The sequence below is a fragment of the Panthera uncia genome, chromosome B4 (genome assembly GCF_023721935.1).
Source record: "Panthera uncia isolate 11264 chromosome B4, Puncia_PCG_1.0, whole genome shotgun sequence".
Taxonomy (NCBI): domain Eukaryota; kingdom Metazoa; phylum Chordata; class Mammalia; order Carnivora; family Felidae; genus Panthera; species Panthera uncia.
In genome coordinates, this window is record NC_064809.1 from 15189106 (window position 1) to 15214062 (window position 24957).

Consider the following 24957-nt stretch of genomic DNA (forward strand, 5'->3'; position numbering starts at 1 on the left):
CAACAGAGTAACAGGTTTGAACAGGTTTGAACGTGATTTCCGAGGGACGTCATAAGCCCACCCTGGGCCATGTGAATGAGCAGGCAGAGGACTAAGATTCATCCGCCACAGAAGCAGGACCAGGGAATTCTCAGCTGGAACATATTTTGCAATTCCCATGGAAGTGGAGTCAGGCTAGAACCAAATGCACGATGGCAAAAGGTATCTTCACACAGCCATAACAAGTACTTTATGTGGCAAAAGTTTTCAAGGGATTAAAACTACAAACTAAGAGTAAAAAAAAAAAACATAAGAGTGGTGGGTTGATTAAAAAGTCGTCGGGGTGCCCAGGAGGTTCAGTTGATTAAGCACCCGACTTTGGCTCAGGTCATGATCTCACAGCTCGTGGGTTCGAGCCACGCATTGGGCTCTGGGCTGACAGCTCGGAGCCTGGAGCCTGGAGCCTGCTTCCGATTCTGTGTCTCCCTCTCTCTCTGCCCCACCCGTTTGCGTGCCCTCTCTCAAAAAATGAATAAATGTAAATAAATAAATAATTAACTAATTGTTAAAGAAATCATCAGCCAGCAAAGGAGGAGCCACAGACAAGACCGCTACGACTACTCTAGGGCTGTTTCCCCCGACCCCGTGCCCGGGCCGAGCTGGGTTATTCTTCATCAGCAGTTTCTCTGGGTGCTCGGGCTGCCGAACAGAGCAGCACGCCAGGTCAAACCCTTAACAGCTGAACCCTGGTCAAGGACAAATGCTTCTAGAAATGATCAGAAGGAGCACCTCGGAGGAGGGTGCTTGCCAAGAGGAGAGAGCGTTGCTCAGAACTGCCGCACCGGGATCACTGATATTAATGAAACCCCGAACTGACATCATCAGCAACCTTACCTAGTTCTGGGGGCAGAACGGTCAGGCGGTTCCCCTGAATGTGGAGTTCCTTAAGCTGAGTAAGCTCTCCGATTTCTTTAGGCAGCGAGATCAGGTCGTTATCCCTAAGGCTGAGCTAAATATAAGAAAACAAGGGGTTGTCAAAACAGTTTTCACGTAAAGAGGCGCTCAACAGAAACTCTCGTCCTTTCCATGCCCTCTCTTCTTTGAAGGCTCAATGCTTTCAATTTATTTACAAGTGCCTACAGATGAACAACAAACAGTATCGGGAGTGGTGGCTGATTCCTACACAACAAACCTCACCCCTGCTCAAATTGACTTGATTCTACTCCTACAAGGGCTGCAGAAGTGAATTGATTTTCCAAGAATTTAGATAAATTACTTACTATCTGCAACTTTGTGAGCTTCCCGATATCTGGCGGCAGGATTTCAAAATCGTTGTCACTTAGATAGAGTGCGCGCAGGGTGGCTGCGAATTAAACAGCGATATATAAACAGGGTGGCATGAAATCCAACCATTTGAGGTCTGATCAATACAAGGGAGTCAGCTTTGATTAATAACCCTGGCTCGGTGAAAAGCCTGTGACACACCTAGGGCTCCCAATAATAAGAAGCAGGTCAAACTTAGATTTACTGGCTTATTGTGGGGCTGGTGTGGTCAGGAAAACATCTATATCCAAGAGGACTGACACAATTAGCAACCGTGGGCATCGGCAGTTTCTGGCACAGGGTTTCAAGACGCTTTCAGGAAAGAGAGCGACTTTTCTTCTATCATTTCCGATTCACATTTATGCTTTGCGTCCGTATGTGTAACAAAGAAAACCACTGTGACATTGGTGTCAACGCTTCAGGCAAAAAGGTTCTGTCGTGTAAATGCAACTATGTTAAAAATAACTAAAAGGCTTTCCGGTGATGAAGGCCATAATCACAGTTCATTGTTTAATAATTGGGCTAATTATTATTAATTGTTTCTCTAGCCTTAACCACAAAAAATAAATGAGAATGAGAAATAAATGAGGACAAAGGAGCTAACATGACGACATGGGAATTCACAAATAGAGAAACCCTAACCCAGGCAGAATATCAGCGGTCAGAAATTTGTTCACAATATTACACAGCCCCGAACTACGGAAGGAAAAAATCCTAAGGCATCTTTTTTATCGCTGACCAAAAAGGAGAAGTATAACCAGAGGTCTGTTTTGTTTGCTTACAGGTATTCAATTACACTCAAATGTTTTAAAATTCGACAGAACTCTGTGTTAATATACACAACAAAATCTCCTTCATGGCCCATGAAAATATTTTAGAATTGGCTTCATCATGTGCTTGGGAAAATCTGGGGGAGAGAATATGCATAAGGTTATAAATGAAGTTTTGGAGACCAGCTCAGAAAATTCAGAATCTCTGGATGCCATACGTGTCACTATTTGGAGAAGCAGAACACTCATTTAAGGAAAGCAAATCTTTCCTAAATATTTTGTGAGTTCTCAGAAAAATCAGTTTTCCCTCATTTTTACGGGTATCTGCAGCAAGAAATCTGCTTGCAAAGAATACAGTCGAAAAGATAAAGTGTGTTTATCTATGACAATTTCTTGACGTTTGATTGTATTCTATAGATGAAACAGACCACATCATTGACAGTATTTTTTAGGAGGCTTAAAAAGTTGTCAGTAGCTTACTAATGCATATTTTTATATATAATTGGTTGAAATATCTTTGGGGAAATAGCTTACAAAGAGTTAATTGCAACATGGGAGAACACATACATTATTATTATTTTTTTGCATGCTCTTTAAGAAGGAAGTCAAGTTCTTTAGCTAAATGTGAGACTCGATCTCATTTAGGTACATAATCTCTATCTGGAAGTTAATATGACATTACTAAGTCCACTTGAGCTCAATGGTGTCAGCTAACTATATATCAAGCATACATACTGCTGAGCTATGAAGGAATATTCAAAAGAAATGTGCGAAGAAAAAAATATATACGTCCAATAATTTCTCTTGGAGTTTGGGCCCTGGCAAATAAATTTCACTTTCAGAACGCAAAGTACCATTTTAAGGAGATTTATAGAATTAAAAGTTTCTTACTAAGGTAGAAGAAGTTTCCGGGAAGAGAGTTTTCATTCAAGTTGTTGTAAGTCAAATCAAGGACCTCAAGAGCTGGGAGAGAGCCAAATCCTCGAGGCAAAGTGTTCAGTCTGTTCATGCTGTGGTTGGGGGAAAAAAAAAATCCAAGACGTCACACACAAAACGTTTATGTTCAGACATCACCTCTGTGTCACAGGCCGAAGAGCCGTGTGTAAGAGACCGAAAACTCAGAAGAGGCCATAATTCTGCAATCACTTTATGTTCTTTTAACCAACACAGTAATTATAGTTAAAGAGCCTCTATGCTCATTAAACATCTGAAAATGTCTCATCATTTTCTGCAAGGAAGCTCAGTCCCTGTGTTACACAGAAACTTCAATCATCACAAAGTATCTGTCCATCCAGAGAAAAACTGCCTCACGGATGTGGCAATAATAATTCCTCAAAAGATACAGATTAAGCTTTGTCGTTTTTAGACATTTGCTTTATTTCATTTATTCCAATGGAAGAAAAAAAAATCACTTTCTTGTTATGCAATTACTAACATTCAAAACAATCTCCAATTACAACAGTGGTTGCCAGGGGCTGAAGGAGGGAGAAATGGGGAGTTGTTGTTTAATGGGTATAGAGTTTTGCCTGATGAGTAACTTCTGGAGGTTGGTGCACAAGAACGTGAATATACTTAACACTACAGAGTCATAGACTTAACAATGGTTAAGATGGTAAATCTTATGTGTATTTCTTCATAATTGAAAACTAATATATATATGTATGTATTTCCACTGAAATCTAAAGTAAATACACTGTTACTATCTTTTATTATTTTCTTTAAGACCCTTACTTTTCTTAATGTGGTTCCCTTTGAGCATACTTAAAAGAGGATTTAAAAAAAATTTTTTAAATATTTACTTTTGAGAGAGAGAGAGACAGAGCATGAGCAGGGGAGGGGAAGAGAGAGAGGGAGACACAGAATCCAAAGCAGGTTGCAGGCTCCAAGCTGTCAGCACAGAGCCCAACACAGGGCTTGAACCCACGAACCATAAGATCATGACCTGAGCCGAAGTTGGACACTTAACCAACTGAGCCACCCAGGCACACCCCAAAATTTTTTTAGTCTAATATAAGATTAAAGGTAGCAGGATTGAAGGGTAGGAAGAACCGTGACATTAAAATGCTTCGATTGGCGCACCTGGGTGGCTTGGTCGGTTAAGCGTCCGACTTCGGCTCAGGTCATGATCTCACGGTCCGTGAGTTCGAGCCCCGCGTCGGGCTCTGTGCTGACAGCTTAGAGCCTGGAGACTGTTTCAGATTCTGTGTCTCCCTCTCTCTCTGCCCCTCCCCCGTTCATGCTCTGTCTCTCTCTGTCTCAAAAATAAATAAACGTTAAAAAAAATTGTTAAAAAAAAAAATAAAATGCTTCGAGGCCTCGATCCTTCTCATACTAGATACAATCCTGTCCACAGCTGCCAATCATCCACCAACCAGGCCTCATAAGAAAAAATTGATAGCACAAGTAGAAACCGAGGTCAAAGCGATTTCTACCTTTTGGGTAGGAAAGTCACTGGTTAACTTTACACTTAATAAAAGTAACCTCCATGACCCTTTGCCATAACGACAACAACGGATTGTTTCTACCAATTCACCGTGTGTGAAGCACACTGACATCAAGTTTCACCTGGGTCACCAGAACGATCGCGTAGTTCAGGCAGGACAGCGCTTACTATCATCTCTTTAGAGCTGACATGAATTAAGTGACAAGGACTTCTGGCTCACCTGGTGAGGGTGACAGGTATCTGGGAGCACCTAGCCCCTCCCCCCGATGCCTAGATTCCAACGCAAGGATCTGAGGAAACTGAAAGAAAAATCACCAACACTGGACAAAGCACGGAGGTGTACATTAGGTGTTTCTTTACCGCTCTAAGTTACCTCTTTTTGAAAATCACCAATAAAGTTCGTGTTTCCAAACACAGTAGACTTTGGAAAGATGAGGTGCAGGAAAGCGCCAGTCAGCCTTCCTCAGAGCAAAGAGACATCTCCCAGAAGGAGATCTCCATCTCCAGCCCAGAGTGAGCCTGAGTCTGTCCACCTGATGGACAGAGGTGGTTCTCTTTGCTAAGAGAACCAGAGGTGGTTCTGAGCCAGAGGTGGTTCTCCTTGAGACAGAAACCAATACCCCCGGGGTGTCCGGATCACTGCAGAGGCCCCCCGTGCAGTGACAGCAGTGACGGCAGGGAGCTCGCCAACCTGGCAGGCAGAAAGGAAGCCCCAACTCAAATGCTTAAGAGGGCCTGGAGGCGCTGCTGGCCACAAACAAGGAGCCGCAGGGGCGCACGTGGTCCCCAGCCATCTCCACGCCCACGCGTGGGACCGCGGCTCTGGGGGCCCCTGCGGGTGTCTGTGAGAGGTTACAGCAGGGGCAGACAGAGCTCGGTGACAGTCAGAGTCCAGCCTGGCGCCGCTAGCTGGGTGACCTTGGGGAGGTTGCTCAGCTTCTCTGAGACCCAGTTTCTTCGACGGGAACATGAGAGCAGTACTTTCCGGAAGGATCGCCAGGGGGCTGACAGCTGAGACGTCTGAAGCAGCTCGGAAGATCTGTGGCTCGCAAAGGGTCCTCGAGAAAGGAGAGTCATCACTACCACTGGTTTTCAGGAAGCCTGAGAGAAATTTTGACTCGGTTTCCAACAGGTAAGCTCACCCTGGGAGAAGACCGTTGTGGGCAGCCTGAACAACTGAGCGGGGCTTTCCTGTCTGGGTCACCAGCTTACCCTCAGATCACCTCCAGTGTTTACACACAAAGTTGCTTACGGCGCTCATGCGTGCCATGATGGTATGAATTCTTCTGTCTGCCGGTGAACTTTGTTTCCAGTGTGTTTTGGAAAAGGGAAAGCGCCTGCACACGATGTAGAAATTTATAAAAGCAGGGGGTCGAAGGCTGGTCGGCATCTTTTTCCTTTCTCTTTTTCAAAAGCTAGGAAGGTCCTTCCTAATGCTTCCCTTCTGGAACGTTTTGACTTCCAGAGGTCCTCTTGGGCTCCTCTTGCTTCAGTAAAACCTTAGTTATTAGCTAAGGGTAATAATTCTTCTCACGTCCACGGTGACCCACTCACACACACAGCCACTCAGAACTGTACTTACTGAAAACTTCTAAGTTTCGCATGATGAGCTCCAGCATCTCACGGGGTCAAAAACCATTCCAGAAGAGTTAGCCCGTGGTGCTACTGTACTGAGATTATCCCAGAAATAATTACCAGCAAGTAGCCAATGTGGCTTTATATTCTGTAGAAAATGACCACAAAATGAACCACATTTAAACAATTAGAAACATATTAAACTTTATTTATTCAGAGGGCCTAAAAATCCCTTCAGGCCTTGCCATCATCAGGACAAACAGCAAATACCGTATATAACTTTGAAAGCAACTTCTGGTTGAGCGTGCTGTTCAGAATATGCATATACGTGGCCTAAATGCTGTGCTGTAGGGTCTCGTCTGTGTGTGTACAGACGCAATTTTTATTTTAACTCCAGTACAGTTAACATACGGTGTTACATCTATACATAAGTCTCGGGTGTACAATACAGTGATTCAATGCTTGCATGCGTCACCCGGTGCTCATCCCAAGTGCACTCCTTAATGCCCTTCACCTAATTCGCCCATCCCCCCACCCACCTCCCCTCTGGTAACCATCAGTTTGTTCTCTTAAGACTCTGTTTTGTGGCTGGTCTCCGTTCTTCTTTTTTCATTTGTTTTGTCTCTAAGTTCTGCATATGAGTGAAATCATATGGTGTTTGTCTTTCTCTGACTTATTTCCTTAGCAGCAGGCCTTCTAGATCCATCCATGTTGTTGCAAATGGCAAGACTTCATTGTTTTTTGTGGCTGAGAAGTACGTGTACACGTACACACCACGTCATTCCTTCATCTACTGAAGGACGGCTTCTATATTTGAGCTATTGCAAATAATGCTATTAACGCAGGGGTGCATATATCTTTTCAAATTACTGTTTTCGTATTCTTTGGGTATTAAAGTAGTACTGGGTACTAACACACAGTAGTGGGGTTATGGGATCATATGGTAGTTCTGGTTTTAATTTTTTGAGCAACCTCAAATGTTTTCCACAGTGACCGCACCAGTTTGCATTCCCACCAGCAGGGCATGAGAGTTCCTTTTTCTCCACATCCTCACCAGCAGTTGGTGTCTCTTGCGTTTTTGACTTTAGCCATTCCGCCAGAGGTGAGGGGATGTCTCATTATGGTTTTGGTTTGCATTTCTCTGATGATGAGTGATGCTGAGCATTTTTCAGGTGTTTTTTGGCCACTGAATGTCTTCTTGGGTGACAGGTCTGTGTATGTCTTCTGCCCATTTCTTAACTGGATTATTTGGGTTTTTTTTCGTGTTGAGTTTTTTGGTGTCTCCTGTGTGTCTATTTTTATTCAGACTGCTTCCTCTAAAGAGTCCTCTCTCTAAAACTTTCCTTAAACAGGGCTATGCAGGTATAATTCTTTATGCCATTTGAGAACAGAAATATCCTTTATTGAAACTCATGTTAATTCCTCTCCCAGAGAGCTAAGAATTTTTGTTCAAATTTTGACAATTCCATCTATATAGCAATGTAATTAAATACACAGAAAGTTTTACACAATGAATAAAACACCGAGAGCCAAAAATGCAAACAGCTCCAAAGACAACAGAGAGGGAACTAAGATGCGTTTGACTAAAAAAAGAAAACTTTTTAACTCTGTCCTAAGGTACCTCCAACCCAACTGAACAAAACCTGAGCTCACGATGTTATTCCCACAGCTGTCCCCATCTTTATTTCTATTTCAGCTGCCCAGACAGACCCCCAGGCATCACCCATACCATCAGTGACCGTCTTGTGAGTTTTAGCTCTTAAGTATTTTTCACACAAAACCCCTCTCCTGGCTGGGCATTGCCACTGCCCTAGTTCACCTGGAACACTAATTCAGCGTGCTTAGGGGTGTCCTGACCGCTTCTTACCCCAACCTCCCCTCCGCATGACCTTTCCTACAAAAATCCAATCTTTTCTCATACCTCCTGTTCTCCCTGCCGTAAAAGCTCCTCATGGTCCGCAGGATAAAATCAGAGCGCCTTTATTTGGCACCCAGGGCCACCCTGCCATTGTAGACATTTATTTGTTTATCGTTGGTTTCCCCAACTGTGACGAACGCTCCATAAAGGTTGGATGGCTACTACCTAGAACGGTGCCTGGCACATAGTTGGGAGCTCAGGAAATACTCAGGAACGAAATAGCAGACACTCGTGCTTCTTTACCTGGCCGCACCTCTTCCCTCACTGCTTCCTGCCTCACACTTTACACTCAGCAACACTGAACAACTTGCGTGGAACACGCAGTACTCTCAGCTTGTAACCATGTCATTGTTTTAAAAAAAAATTTTTTTTAATGCTTATTTATTTTTGAGAGAGAGAGAGAGAGACAGGATGAGGGGGGGAGGGGCACGGAGAGGGAGACACAGAATCCAAACAGGCTCCAGGCTGTCAGCACAGAGCCCGACGTGGGGCTTGAACTCCTGAACCGCGAGATCATGACATGAGCCGAATTCGGACGCTGAACCGACTGAGCCACCCAGGCGCCCCACAATCATGTCATTCTTGCAGCCTGGGATGCATTCCCTCTGCCTCTGAGTCTGAGAAATTCATTTCCATGCATCAAATTTTGGCTCAAATATTGCCCCCTATGGGAATTTTCAGACAACCTCACCTGTTGACTAACGCCCTTGGCGGTCTCTCCCACCTGCCTTCAGACAACCTCCAGCATGTCAGTGATGTGGCTGTGAACCGTCACTGCTCATTTACAGCTGGCTCCGCCCCCACACTTCAGGCCAGGGACTGTGATTTTCACCACTGAACCCCAACACTAGAAAGGTTCCTGACACAGATGAGACACTTACATAGTCCTGAAGTAAATGAAACAAGGAAGAAAGTGATGATGACGGCGAGGGCGATGGACACAGCCAACACAACGTACTGCTTACCGCGGACCGGGTACTGTGCCTGGCACCTTATATATAAATGGCTCGTTAAACCACTTAATCAAAAAATTAACAGTAAGAATGTACCTAGTTTTGTACAGCTAGTATACACATCTAGTTTTAGCTTCTTGCTTACATAGGAATTAAAATCAAGACTTAATGATTCCCAAAACAAAGACATAAATGAGGGATCCTTTCTTTTCTGTTTTACCAGATGGGTACACTATCTCCATATGTGTAGGGGTAAAAGCCATCTGATTTAAGTCATATTCCCCTTTTCCTTTAAGCTCTACTTCCCCTCAGACATTAGGAAAGAGAATGCTCATGGATCTTTCTAAGATTATATCCTAAGCAGAGTGAACATCATATGAGTCTCTAACCAAGCTCCCCCTAGAAAGAATATGCTCAACTAAAAATCCTTCCATGAATAAGATGTTTCTTTTTTCTTCATGATTGCTTCCTATGAAATTGATAAATACCTGGCCAGCTTCTATCACCATTCCATGTAAATCACTAGCTTAACTAAAGCATTTAATGGCTATAATTTAATGAATATGCAACTTCACACAGCGGATGAAGCATGAGTGGACAGCTTCACCTCACAGCTTTAACAATGAAGCTGGGATTCAGAAGCCCAAGTTCTGGTGTCATCTATGGAGTCTCATGGAGAGGGCTGGACCCCAGATAATGGGGTCCTCTGCCTGGCTCGGTCACTAAGCTCAGGGGCAATCAGGAAAGAGTCACTGAGGCTCTCGGAAAGGGCCTGACTTCCACTCTTCCACTCCACAAAATGAAAACTACTGCCCATCCTACGTCCCTCATAATTGTTGAGAGGGTCAAATCCCGGCATGAGGACTTTGAAAACTGGAAAGTAACAGATGTATTATTATTATTCACTGCTACCTGGTTCTGCCACCTCAGCTGAATCGAACCTCCTCTCTTCACCTTTGTACAAAGAAAGACACAGGATTATAACCTCTCAACTACATAAAAGAATTGTAAGAATCAATGGAGCAGTGTTCGGAAATGTATCTTCCCTCTCCCCCCTCACTTCTGTGGAAGGAAGACGCTTTGTAAACGATTTCTACTTAAAACAGAGAAAAAAATCAACCACACTGCAACTGGTCTGAACAGTTAACGCTATGCAAATAAGTCCCTTTCCAGTCAATGTAACTGAAATAAAATTTTGTTAGAAACCAAATATGACAAAACACACACACACACACACACACACACTCCCTTACTGCACCAACAATTAGCTTTGCAATTACTTCTCTAATAGATATGCATAACGCAGCCCACTGAAAAGACATATTAAAAGCAGTAAAACTTTTGTTAAAGTCCTACCACACAAAAAGAAATTAGAAGTCAGTAACAGACACAGTCCCTCCTGTGCTCATAGCCTGCACGCGCCCTCCCCCTCTTCCTCTTCTTCTGTTCTTTTCTCCTCCAGGGATACTCACCCCAGATTCAGGTGTTTGAGTTTTTGAAGGCTGCTGATCTGTGTGGGCAGCTCCTCAATCTGGTTATTAAAGAAGTTCAGCACTTCCAAATTCTTCAGCTCTGCTATGTTTGGCGGCACAGCTAGGGAAACAAAGATGCTGGGTGTGAATACAGGAACCTCGCTCTGCGTAAGGAACGCCAGCAACACACTGTGTTTTTCTTGCCCAGGAAAGAGAGATGAAACTCCAGTATGACCATCTGATTCACATATACATACATATTACTTTTTGTAGGTTTTTCTTAGGTTCGCAACTCACCATCGAGTAGAAATGAAAACGCTTCTTTAAAGGGCAAGAGAGAATTTCAGGCTGCCATTAATAGCCCATAGGTGAATATTCCAAAGCATAAATTCTTTTATAACTGCCATACGATGCCTCACAAGTACGACTGTTTTCTTCCTTTGGGTTTCCTTGCACCTCTACCTGAAGGGAGACCGCAAACGCCAAAGCCCTTCCTGGTTAATGATACCTTCATCAAGGTGTTTCAATAATCTGATATCTGAAGAGCTGTTTTCTTTTTTTAAAGTTCATTTTTATTTATTTTGAAAGATAGAGTATGAGTAGGTAAGGACAGAGAGAGAGAGGAGAGAGAAAATCCCAAGCAGGCTCCCCACTGTCAGTACAGAGCCTGATGCAGGGCTCGAACTCATGAACCGTGAGATCATGACCTGAGCTGAGATCAAGAGTCGGACACTTAACTGAGCCACCCCAGGGGCCACATGAAGAGCTGTTCTCTTTACACTGCACTAAATCACAATGTAAGTTCAACCTCAAATGATGAAATATTCAACCAACCTCTTTCATGATTTTGGTTTCTGGTCTTTACACCTTGATCGATCTCACACACACACACACACACACACACACACACACTTTACAACAGATTAGCAACAGATCAATGCACTGTTATTACACAGAAATATGAAAAACCAACTCAGTAGCATTATATGAATACTAGCATGCACATCAAAGGTTAAAATAAACCAATGAGGACCTAAAAGAGTCTTCCTTCCCTAGAGCATATACTTGCAAATATCAACTTGCAGGCCAAAGGCATCTTTACCTCAAAAGTACTAACTCTCCATTGGTAGCAAGGAGATCTGTAACAGATGCCCCCCATCGCTAATCCAGCCTTCCTACAAACATTTGATACAAACCGTTGGCTCGTCCACGGTTCATGTCAATTCTAACACCAAGACTACCCATGTTACCGAAACCACTGACATGGGCCTTGGGTACAGCACAGCAAAGGGTCATGTCAGTGCCTTTACTTCCCATCCCAACAACACCCTCCAGGGCGCACTCCGGAAGACTGGGAAAAACCAGGAGCACCTTTACTTAGAACCACTACAAAGGTATACATCCGATTCCAAACAGATATCTGAAATAGTTAAGGAGGGAGCCGCTGCGGGAGCTCTGGTGCATAACTCCCAGCGGAACAAGAATAAGGAGGACAGGCACACTGTTCGTTACAGTTCTGAGTCCTCAATTTCAGCTTCATAAAATGTCTAAGGTATTGATGATCTGACTTCCGTTAGAGGGAAGAAGGCTTGGTAAAGGCAAGGGAAATGCTTTCACTGGAGGAAGGGATTGTGAGGAATATGAATCAGTCTGGATTCAGACACTTGGGAGGTGGCAGCGGTCCCGATGGAAAATGCACAAGGCACAGTTACTCAAGGGGACGGTTTGGGGAGGAGATAAAAGGGTGGGTTTCCATCGGAAAATTGAGGCAGCTAGAAATTAACCTCCAGAAAGTGTACTCTTGGATACCAACATGAATGCATAGAAGCCCTACCTGTACAGTTTGGCCTTAAAAGCACATTTATAGGTGTGTGGTCGGGGAGACACTTTGCGGGGAATCAACGGCATTCACGTTGCATAAAGGATCGCAGAGAAGTTCACTCAGGTGCACCTGCTGAGTCGCTGGGTGTTGTCAGCTGACTCTTCTCTCCCCACAACGTTCAGTGTGTAAGGCACAGCTCTACTGATGACTACACCTCTGCTAGTCAGCCCTGCTCGGGGACCTCACCCTTTTCCCCTGTGCACCCTCCAGCTACCACTAAGCTTCTCTCACCACATTCATCTGATTAGTTTGAAGAGCAATAAAGAAAGTTAGTGCAACCAGGAGAAAATGATGATCTCAATTTAGCCACAAACCAAGAATAATGCAGCCAGAATTACTGCTGCCTTCCCCAAGTTACTCTGCCAATGCAATTAAATGCTGGTCTGAAGGTATCGCCTTTTTGACAGGATGAGAGATTATTTCACTCTCCTTGCTAAATCAGTCCAATTTAAAACCACAAATTATGCTAAATGTGATTTAGGGCTTTGTTTTGTGGACACAAACAATAACCCTACATTCAATTTACTCTACTTCTCCCAGCCTTTTGTATGCATATGAATTTTGTTGTTGAGACTCCATTCAAGCTAAAAAGGGAAAAACATTACACAGCTAATATTCTCTCTCAATTACAGAATTCCCGCCACCTGGCCGTAGCAAAAATCAGAAGAAATTAACATTCAGACCTGGCTGGATGGGACAGCATCCACTCTTTCAGCCAGTATTTAGAGAATGCTTATGATGTGTATAGAGCCACACTTTTAACACCTAGCATTTCAATATGTCTGGGATTAAAGTGAGAAAGGTGATCTATTTAAAGAAAGTGAGTTACAAAAGAAGTCTCAGAGTCGATAAAGGGAAACAGATCTTGGGCTTGGAAAACTAATTCTAATGAAATTATACATAAAAAAAGAACCAGTTAACAATATGAGCTGTGCAATAACTAAATTATACACACATGCAACATGAACAAATGCAGCCTTTAGGGAAAAAATGGCAGTAATATGTCACCGGTCAGAATACTCTGGTGAAATTTTTCAAGATCTCTGCCTGACACATTAGCATGAAGTATTTCAAAATGTAAGTGAATGGTCAGCATCGATAGATTTATTTTCTTTAAAGTTTATTTATTTTGAGAGACAGAGACAGAGAGAGAATCGCAAGCAGGCTCCGCACTGTCAGCATGGAGCCCAGAGTGGGGCTCAAACTCAGGAACCGTGAGATCATGAACTGAGCCCAAAACAAGAGTCAGATGCTTAACTGACTGAGCTACCCAGGTGCCCCGATGTATTTCTAATTACACCCTTGCAACATGCCTTTTCGTCGATCTGTTCTGTTTGTGAATGTGACCGCAGCTGAGCACAAAGTCCAGAGACGACAAGGAGCTGAGTATACAAGGGAAACAGCGGGCCATGTGCTGTGTGGACACAGGAGTCCTGTCTGGATTGTGACCCTTTCTAAGTTCTCTTCCACCTGGCTTTAACATTCTACGATTCTCCAAAGAGCTGGATTAAGAAAATCAACAATATGGATTTAAATAATGCAACAAATGAGGTCCTCAATTAGGAAGCTCAGTCATGTAGAACTTTGCTTATGACAGAGCACTGAGTGTCATTTTCTGTCAAAAACGGCTGCTTTGATTTTAAGACTCCAGTTGCCACATTTGAGAGAGAGGTCCCTGACCGCTCTCAGGTGTTCCCTGGCTCCTAAATGCCACATTCTGCTTTAGTCACAGGATCAGAGGACCACTGGGAACACTCTCGGGCCAGAGTTTCCGCTGTATTTTAGCAAGGGTGACAAAGATGTGGTCCTGCCACCCCAGGAGCTATACCCAGGGACTAGCCTCAAGTTATCTTCTGGTAGTTAACAACAATTCAGACTAACGAGCCCAGCAGGAGCCTCTTTTCCTTCAAGCCCTCCTAAATCTAGAACCTGAACGTTATTCTCATTTGACGTGAGGAGCATGAGCCAGCCAGACTTAGCAGTCGGCCTCTGCAGTTCTGGGACAACCCTACGAGTCAGCCCAAGTCCCAGGGTGGGCTCCCCAGTCAGGGCCGGAAGGGGACCTGCCTAATCTCCTACATTAACACCCCCTGCGAGGCTCCCTCTGGCAGGAAGCCTCAGAAACCACTCGCTGGACACAATGGACAGGCCAGAGCGCTCCAACTCTAATCAACAGTTGACCCAGTAGCGAGCAAGAGTCAGCTGTCTCGTGCAACGGAAAAACCTGAAGAAACGACTGTTATGGCAATCGGACCTTCACTTGAGGAGTGTTTTGTTCGGGGATGTAAAATTAACAATTCCATAACCAGTAACTTGTTTTTAAAAGCTTACTAGTTCATCACAATAGTTTATCACAATAAACTATTGCCTATAGTTTATCACAATAAAAAAAGTACAGGTACACTCTGGAGCTGGGCTGCCCAAGGCGCAGTCATGACGGAAAGCAGTATGGACGTCCCTCAAAAAATTAAAACTAGAATTACCATATGATCCGACAGTTCCACTTCCGGGTATTCATCCTGAGGAAATGAAATCACTGTCTCCAGAAAATATCTGCACCCGTGTTCACTGCGGCATTAGTCACAGGGACCAAGATGTCCACCGATGCGTGGATGGACAATGAAACGGGGTGTGTGTATACATAACGCAACACCACTCACCCATAAAAAAGGAAATCCTGCCATTTCCAGCAACATGGATGGACCTAGAAGGCATCATGCTAAGTGAAGTAAGTCAGAGAAAGACGAAAACGGTATGATCTCACTCATATGTGGAAGCTTACAACACACACACACACACACACACACACACACACACTCACAGAAAAAAAGAGATCAGAGTTATGGTTACCAGAGGTGGAAGATGGGGGGAGGGAAGGGAATTGGATGAAAAGTATTATAAATAAAGAAAAAAGAAATAAATTTAAATCTAGATTAGTTGCAATTAGGTACAATTAATAATTCAGTTGCCTGGTCACACAAGCCACATGACAAATGGCTGGTGGCTGCTGTTTGGACAGCACAGATAGAAAACATTCCCTTCACTGCAGAAAGTTCTAGATAATGCTGCTCTAGGGTGGGGGGGGGGTCTCAAACGTTCGATGTAATTCGAGTACATTGGAATTACTGGAAGGCTTCTGACAGCACAGATGGGGGGTGGGTAATGCAAACCACAGAGTTCCTGACTCAGTAGGTTTGGGATGGGGCCCAAGATTCTGCATTTTCTACAAGTTTCCAGGGGATGCTGATGCTGCTGGTCCAGGGACGACAACGCTTTGTTCAGAAAACTTTTAATTTACTGGGGACATCAAAATCATTAATCCAGTACGTATGTCCCTTCCTTCACGATATAATGCTAAGTAAGATCACCCAAATTAAGACTTCTCTGTCACCTCAGTAAGCTACTGAGACTCTGAGTTGATGAAAAGTGGGGGAAAAAAAAACCCACAAAAGGCAATCTAGATGGTTGATTGACCCACCCAACCTGGGGGCTATAATCCTATACTTTCCAGTCAGCTTCTGCTTCCCCAGGAAGCTAGCATCCACATCCTCAGTTCAGAGGAAAAAACAAACACTAGAGGTCATATGATGCCCAGGCACAGCTGGGCCTGGCACACACAGAACCAGGCCCAAGAGGCGGGACTTCCTGCTTATCACTCAAAGGAACAGGAAGTATACAACCCCACTAGCTTACACATGTACCCAGTTATCCTGAGCACCTACAGGCAGCTAACCAGCAACGCCCTCAACACAGAAGCACCAAATGCCCCTAATGAAATCTCCAACATGAAGAACAGAGGTATCTTTCAGATTCCAAGTATCTTGGGATGGAACCCCTTCCACGGGAGCAGATGAAGTAGCACCAGAAGTAACTAAGCAGTATCTGTTAACGTGACTTCATGGGCCTCCCATCAACAGCATCCACCTTCTCAGAAGACCCTGCCTCAAACCGTGCCCTTAAAAATCCTCACTTGTGGGGCACCTGGGTGACTCAGTCAGTTAAGTGTCTGACTCTTGATTTCAGCTCCGGTCATGATCTCAGGGTTCGTGGGATGGAGCCCCACGTGGGGCTCTGAGCTGACAGCATGGAACCTGTTTTGGATTTTCTCTCTCCTCCCCACTCTCTGACCCTCCCCCACTCTTTTTCTCTCTCTCAAAATAAATGAACTTAAAAAAATCCTCACTTGTAAGCTACTGGGGAGTTCAGGACTTTGGGGTATTAGCCCCCCAACTCTCTTGGGTGGCACCAGACCAACAGATAAAGCTTATTTTCTTCCACTGCAAAAGCTTGGTCAGTTTTGTTGATCTGCTGTGCGTCGGGTGGATGAACTCTCATTTGCTTCAGTGACACCCATACAAATCTTTATGGTGAGATACTGAGGAAAAAGAACAATGTAAGAGGCAAAGTTCTGAATTCCCTAGTTCATCGAATTAAGTCACTTAGCAGCAACTTCATCATGACCAAGCGTGGTCCTATGAAGAGATGCCCCTTGCTACACTTCTGGCCGTCAAAACACGGAGAATTAAATGGAGAATGCTGGGTGGTAATGACAGCACAGACAGACCAGCTGGGGTGCAGCCGATCCGGGGGCTTCTCGAACAAAAGCATCTTGTGGCCCGAGGCAAAGAAACAAAACTGAGAAGAGTGACAGGCTCTGGGAGCAGCAGGCACCCTGCAAAACATAAGGACAGGCGCTCGCCTGTGTGCAACCCACGGAAGGGCCGGCGGGTCAGGCATTGGTCTTTAGAGCCATATGGTTGGCACCGACAGCCGGGTCCTCTTCAGCTACAAAAGGGCAGCAATAGACCATGCACCACGTTACCACCCACGGCTGCTGGGAAGCCGGAAGCCGCTCAGAACACATGTAGGTTTTCATCATAAGCACGGGTATGAAATCCGGAGTTGTGAACCCTACCTGCCACCTTCCACCAAACTTCTGAGTACTTAGAACTACGCTGTGCCTAACTATTTTTGCAGAAACACCAGGCTTGTTTTGGGGGGTTTTAGTTAATCTGGAGATTCCTACAAAGGAAAGGCACTAGGCTATAGCATGAAGGCCAAGAGGATTCGGCCTGCACGCCTCTTTGTAAAACTGAATTCGGGGCTCAGCCATTGCCTCCACATGGGAAACCAGGGAGGGACTGCCACCCGCCCCAAGGGTCCAAAGAGGGAGACTCAGAGAGGGTTCTTAATAGGAACCACTGCCCACGGCCAGGGCTAAGACCAGCACATGGCCCAGTGGTGGGTGTGCTCCTGGCCCTGCAATGGGTGAAACGCTACCAACTCGCGCCAATCTCTGGAGTGCCACTGACCCACAGGCCACACAAAGCCCAAAGACACCATCATATGGGATAAGGCAGAGCAAAATAAATCAGACAGCACTCCTTCCCCAAACCTTTCCCCAAACCCTGTATTTATATTAAAAAGAGGAGACTTGATTGCCATAACAAATGAACATGTTCGGTTAGACTTTGACATGCTTCTGCTGCTTTGTAAGATTTCTTTAACAGAGAAGGATAAGGGAAGGTGGCAGGTAGTTAAATGAGGCCAGTTATTAGATCCCTAAGATAAAGTGCTACAAGAAAGTTATTAGAAAAATTACAAAAACCATGCGAATACATCCAAAGGAGTGAGATTATTCATTCTCCGTACAGTGAGGGAACAAAGATCACATAAGTGGTGAAAGCAAATGTTTCCTTGCCCCAGTATTGGATGAATTCAGTCCTGGTCAACCACCATCCATCCCCCTGTACTCTGAATAAGGTAAGTTGGGAAGAAACCAAAAGAACAGAAACCACATGAACTATGAACTTGGGGCATTCCTGGCCAGAGCAAAAGGACAGTCCCTTTAATCCTCAGTAACAGGGACATTCGTCTATTCCTACCACAGACAGGACGTCTAGACTTATTATATAGATGCCAATTCTTCCAGCAAATTGGCAATCACAGTCTTGAATGCCATTTTAATGATTACCTGTAAAGAAGAATCTCTTTAGTCTCGCATACAAATAATTACGCTCTTCAGAATTTTATATGCGAAAAAGGTCATTTGTATTTATAGTGATTAATGACTTTTGTTTTCTGGCCAAAAACACAAGGTGGGTAACGAACTAATTGTATCTTAGCCCAAGAATGTTTAGTTCAAAAGTATACTAACGCTAACCAGCTTTACAGATTTCATGGGATTTTCCCCAAAGCAGCTATTAAAACAGTGAATTACAGTAGTTATGGGTTATTTAAAAACATAAAGTTTATGAAACAGTATAACAGGTTCTCATTTAAAAGGATCTACATGTTCCTCAAGGTAAAAGTAAAATACCAAAATATCTAAATGTCCACCCAATAAAGGCCAACATCCCCCAAACCATTATTAGCTTTACAAACAACAGCAGCAATGCGACTTTAAGCTAATCAACAGTATTTACTAAGCACCACACCTAGAGGTACACATTTATTGTATCCTATCATGGGCCTCCTTAAGGTTCTGCAGCTTAAGTAATTTTACTAACCAAAAATATCCTGACTTAATTCACTGCAAAAAAAACCCAAAAAACCAAACCAAACCAAAACAAAAAACCCCAAAACAAAACACTCCTCTTTCAGCAACATTGAGAATAATCAATTCCACAAAAATCAGGGAAGAAAAGTTACAAGCAAGCGTTATGGCAGATTTTACAGTATAAAGTCAAACATGCAAAAATATATGTCCCTGGGCTATAAAAAATGTGTATGCAAGGCCAAACAAATCTCCTAAAAAGCTGACAAGCACAGATTTCTGCTCCTCTGAGGATGCAAAATTTACTTGATTTCTGAATCTTTTATTAACTGCCCAGAGAGAACCAAGCAATGGTCTACACAATCTTGAGGAGGACTTCCAAAGCCGGAATTCTTTTAGGAACATACCTTGGGAATTAAAGTCCAGGGCCTGAGACTTCACTGCCAGCAAGGCAGGATGTCAGCGAACAGCTTTAAGCAGGGAGCTGGGTGAGAGAAGCAGCACTGGGAGGAAAGGCAGTGGCATTCAATGGTCTGGAATGGAGTGACATGTAGTGAAGGACAAGCAGAGGACAGAGATTTCTCTAGAAAAAGATACCTAAGAAGTTCTGAGAAGGTGATGAGATGGTGAGAAGGAAGAGAATGTGAAAACAAAACCAAAGTTCAATCAATGCAGAAAGCAAGCTCAGTGTCATAAAAAGAGCTATTCCAGGCTCTTAAATATCATTATATGATACACACACACTCAATCCTCGAATATTTTTTAAAAATGTTTATTTAACTTTGAGAGAGAGAGAAAGACACAGAGCACAAGTAGGGGGAGGGGCAGAGAGAGAGGGAGACACAGAATCCAAAGCAGGCTCCAGGCTCTGAGCTGTCAGCACAGAGCCCGACGCAGGGCTCGAACTCACGGACCATGAGATCATGACCTGAGCCGCAGTCAGACGCTTAACCGACTGAGCCACCCAGGCAGATGCCCCTCAATCCTCGAATATTAACATGAAGAGGGAGACATCAAATTCATACACAAACACATCATGCTTTGCCAACAGTTTGTGTCTTCTTTTACAGTTAAGAATGACTTCAGCAAGAGAGCATGCAGGGCTGCTTCTCTTCTTTCCCCATCTTACATTTCAATGCCAAGGAAGGCAGTAATTACATGAGGAAGAAAGAGAGTGGGGGATAAATGCCCATGGCTAGAAAAATCCACACAACCTGCACCAGTAGCTTTGGGAAGGCCCCCTCTAAGAATAACACCTTCGCCTTTTAACTTCTGGAATTCTCCCTACTTTTCCATCTGAATATGTTAAGATCCAGGGCCAAGCTTCCTCCTAGATGGACAGGGGTGGGATATTTAAAGTGCACACCTACATCATCGGGAGGGGCAGCAGGGCAATGGTGAGCACAGAAGCTTGGAGGCCGTGAAAAGCCCTCCACCTTCCAGCTCCAGCTGCTTGATGGCTCCAGGCCTGTGGCTTCTATCAGACATAGAGGAGGACGTCAATACATGCTAGTTCTTTGCCTCCCTTCTTTCCACGCTCTAGTCATGATGTATGTAAGGGCGGCCCTTCAGAGTCTAAGAAACTTGGGAGGGCCTTACACGTCATCTGCCACACAGTGCACGTGGTGGGACAGGCGGATTTTGTGGGGCAAGAAGAGAATTCATCTCAACTTTCTGAAGGATGAGTAAGATTTGAAGAGGGGCAGGTCCTGCAGATACGAACCAGGTGATCAGAAAAGCATATATTCAGGCAGGAGGAAAAGGCTACAGGAAGAGTCAAAAATTAGACAAGAGGGTTCATACTAAAAATATCTGAAAAGGACGTGGATGAGTTTGCTAACTGGTGGCCAATCACATCAGAGTGGCGTTCTGTCCTAGCAGGCTGACTGGCAAAGAGAAAGAAAAATTGAAATGGGAAAGGCATTCATTCTCAAGGTTTTAAGGGAACTGAAATATGTGTATACTGTGAAAATTACCCAAGGGAAATCTCACTAAAATGGACTTGGGAGGCCAGCAGGGGGAGCACACACGTCCTACCGCTTGCCAACTGTAGCCCCAAGAGGAAGAGCTGGACCTTGCACACAGATAACCACTTTACCATCTCTGCTGGAGGAAGAAAGGCTTACCTCCTCCCCCTGGCAACAGACCAGCCAATGAGAGACAGTCACAACTCAGCCAATGAAAAACCACTATACTTCCAGCAACCAGTTTACGCCAACGGGCTTTTTGTTTATAACAGCATCCCCAACTTCTCCCTCTCCTCCACAGAGGAGCTGCCCCTCTCCTTTGTTCTCCCAACTTGTCTATGGTTTTGCCACAGCAAATTGCAATTCTCTGCTATTCCCGAATAAGCCCATTTTTGCTGGTAAAACAATGGGTAGTTTATATTCAAGGTTAACAATATATATGCATTCTGCTCAAGATTACAAATTCTTATTTAACAAAAAGTAAATTTCAGCAGCTAAAGTAGGTGGAGCTTTTGAACATTTTTTACAAGTTATCAAAAGTGAATTTCACATTGTACTGAAAATCATCTTTTTAGGGGCGCCTGGGTGGCTCAGTCAGTTCAGCATCTGACTTCGGCTCAGGTCATGATCTCATGGTTCCGTGGGTTCGAGCCCCATGTCGGGCTCTGTGCTGACAGCTCTGAGCCTGGAGCCTGCTTCGGATTCTGTGTCTACCTCTCTCTCTGACCCTCCCCTGCTGTCACTCTGTCTCTCCCTATCAAAAATGAATAAAAGTTTTAAAAAAATTATTTAAAAAAAAAGAAAGTCATCTTTTTAAAGTTTTGTACAATTTTCCAGCAAATATCTCTAAGAAATAGCACCAGTATATCTACAGCGCAAATATACTGTTATCTTTCCCCTACTCTGGGGTTTCTAAATCTGAGTTACATGAACCCCTAAAGAATTTATGGATGGTTTTTATAGGATCCACAAAACCTATGTGCATTTTTCTAGGGGCCATTGACACAGTTTCACCCTATTAAAAAAGGCTGGTGAGTTATGAAATATTAAGAACGTCTGTAAAGAATATATACACCGATGAAATGTACCTCCTAGAATATCTTCTCCCACCCTTCTCCATAGTACACACATGAACGTGCGTGCACACACACACACACACACACACACACACACACAATTTAGGAGAAATAGTCAACAGATAATTTAGATATAAATTTTTGCTATTCAATCAATCGTGTTTGAGAGTCTTAGTAAAACGAAACGCTTTTCAAGATCAGCTTCCCCAGACAGGCCAGTTATGACCTGCAAAAGGACAGATCCAAACTGCCCCCACATTTATTTTCTCCACAGCCTGCCACCGTTCTGAAATTCTCATAACTGAAGTCATTCCATTTAAAAATAGACCGTGGAAGGGGCACCTGGGTGGCTCAGTCCGTTGAGCGGCCGACTTCGGCTCAGGTCACGATCTCGCGGTCCGTGAGTTCGAGCCCCGCGTCGGGCTCTGTGCTGACAGCCTGGAGCCTGTTTCGGATTCTGTGTCTCCCTCTCTCTGACCCTCCCCCGTTCATGCTCTCTCTCTGTCTCAAAAATAAATAAACGTTAAAAAAAAAAATTAAAAAAAAAAAAATAGACCGTGGAAGAATTAACACACTACACTTCAGCTGGCTTCCTTGTAGCACTGAGTAGGACCCCAAGAGAAGAGATCCTAGAATAGGAACGTATCGGTTTGTAGCGCGGGATCCGTGCGTCACCATCTCTGAACTAAGGACACGTTGAGAGTGAGCTTCTCCAACTTCACCCAGTGGCCTCAGACTCGGCTGGTCCCGGACTACAAGGGCAACAGATTCTTCCGCATGATGACCCTGCAGGCTCATTTACTAACTAGAACCAAAAGGAACGACAAACTCCCAAGTGCACGTCAATTTTTTTATGGTAAACTAACCACTGGTATCATCGGATAGATACTGTCTAATTAATAGCTGCTAGACCCCAAGATACTATGTATGTAGTTCTCCAAATCCAATCATTCAAATGATGGCATAGTAACAAACTGATAAATGTGCACTAATTAAAAAAAATAAGCTATTGATCAAAGCCTCTGTATTATAAATACATTTATACTCTCTTAAAATGCAAACAGCAAGCTGTTTTGACATTGTCACAAGATAAATTCATGACACACAGACGATTTATTTTGCATATTCCCCCTCGATTTAATTTCATACAAGCCATGCACAAGAACTTTTGCATAAGGCATGACAAATAATCTATGGAAGAAGAACTGACTAGAGACTTCAGAACAGAAAGGTGCTGCACACTGGTGAAGGTCATTCTTATGAGTTGGAACAGTTAATTTTTCTCATTCATCTCAACAATCTATGAGCTCTGTAGAAAAGGGTTTAATTTATCAGGCTTTAAAAAAACTGCTTCATTTTCTTCAATATAATTGGATCTGCATATTCTGAGAATTATGCCATTATTTTCACGTGGAAAATGCCACTTAATTCATTTATAACAACATTTACCTTTAGCTATCTTATCAATACACATATCTACATAAAATTTTAAAACATTGTATTAACCTCTACGTATTTAAAACCTTATCTTCTATAAATTATTGAAATAGCTAAAAAAAAACCCTAGTACTTATTCATTATAATTTCGAATTCATACATAAGCTGTAACTAATAGGAAATAGTCTGTTAAAAAAAATAAAACATGTTTCGCCATAAAACTTAGGTTTACTGCCTGACTAGCCATTTCCGATACATTAAATGACAAGATACGGTCACATTAAGGCCTCATACTGCAGGCAAAACTCCTAAAAGCTCAAGGAAAGGTTTTATATGACAGTTCAGAGTTCAAAGTATAAAAGTGAACAGTTACATCCAGAGACCTGCACTCATGAAAGGTTTACACAGAGCTGGCTGTTCAACGTTTACACACAGTGAAATGATATCCTCTGCATTTCTTACACAAAATGATGAGTAGTTAAGCCTCAAAATGCATGAGTCATAAAATATAAAACACTATTGTCATATTCAAGGTGCTAGCAATATCTGTATGTGGGTTTTGCTACAAAAATAAAATTGTTTGTAAAATTAAGAAAAGCTTCATGTTAAAAAATTATGCCCAGAAATTGTTTTATCACTGACTCAGAGTGTAATTCATTTCATAAAGCATAGTATCCTTCCCGACACAGTGGTGTTTAGTAGAAAAATCTGTTAAAGTACACACAAAATGCACATTTCCCTGAGTTTTACATAGTTGTTTTTCTCTTTTTGATTCAGATCAAAGAAAGTCATTTTAATTAAAACTTCTATTAGGGAAGAAAATATTTAAAGAACTGTGATCTCTTTTAATGTCTCAGATTTGGCAGATTCGAGAAAAATAATACATGCCTATAGTCATCTGTTCAAATGTTTGGAGATTATCAAGATTAAGAATTTATTCTGTAGCTTTACATTTGAAAAAATACATGGTTATTAAAATCTGGTTACACATATACATATTTTAAACTTTCTTCCCCAGGAATAAAATCTCACATGTGCCAAATACAAAATACTACAGAAGGCGATAAAATTCTTCCGACGTAAAGAAGAAAACTTCGTAGCTTGAGAAAGCAGCCATAATAAACACTAAAAAATAGTATGTTGAGACTGAACAATAATTACAGGAGCAAAACAAAAAAATAACATATATCCTTAGAGGGATCTACCTCAATTATGGCACAAGCTGCACCACGTAAATGGCAACAGCAACATACCCTACTGGACACAGCAGAACAGCCTGCAAAAAATTTAATCTGACAACACAAATTTGGTTTTTAATCTTTGGGCAAAAGACCTGGGGGGGAAAAAAAATACATATCTCAACAGTGACCTCTGGTGGAAAAGTCCTAAAATGACAGCCTCAAAATGAAATTCTAAGACTGAAAACAAGTAGAAAACAAAAAGCACTTACAAAGCTAACGCTTCCAAACCACCATAAAAACCAGGTATGAGATTATGGAGCCAAATAAAAAGACTCAGCTTACACTGACTTAAAAAGCAGAGTAATGACAACCAAGGACTGGAACAGAGGGACAGACGCACAGGAAACAGCCTTTGAAATCACCGCTACGTTCCCTTCTTCCAACACACGGAGAGCTGGCAAGCCCTTGGGTATGTCATGTGTCTG

The 24957-nt window shown here is 43.2% G+C and overlaps 1 protein-coding gene across 3 annotated transcripts in view; it reads right to left on the bottom strand.

Annotated features, from left to right (window-relative positions):
* RSU1 (Ras suppressor protein 1) overlaps positions 1-24957 on the bottom strand; it is a 201964-nt gene that overhangs the window by 133151 nt on the left and 43856 nt on the right. For all 3 annotated transcript variants that reach the window (XM_049626892.1, XM_049626890.1, XM_049626893.1), the window contains 4 exons: positions 10434-10554; positions 2964-3082; positions 1260-1342; positions 874-988 (listed from right to left, as the gene is read on the bottom strand). In XM_049626892.1, coding sequence (XP_049482849.1) covers positions 874-988; positions 1260-1342; positions 2964-3082; positions 10434-10554 — 438 coding nt within the window. The remainder of the gene's footprint in view (positions 1-873; positions 989-1259; positions 1343-2963; positions 3083-10433; positions 10555-24957) is intronic.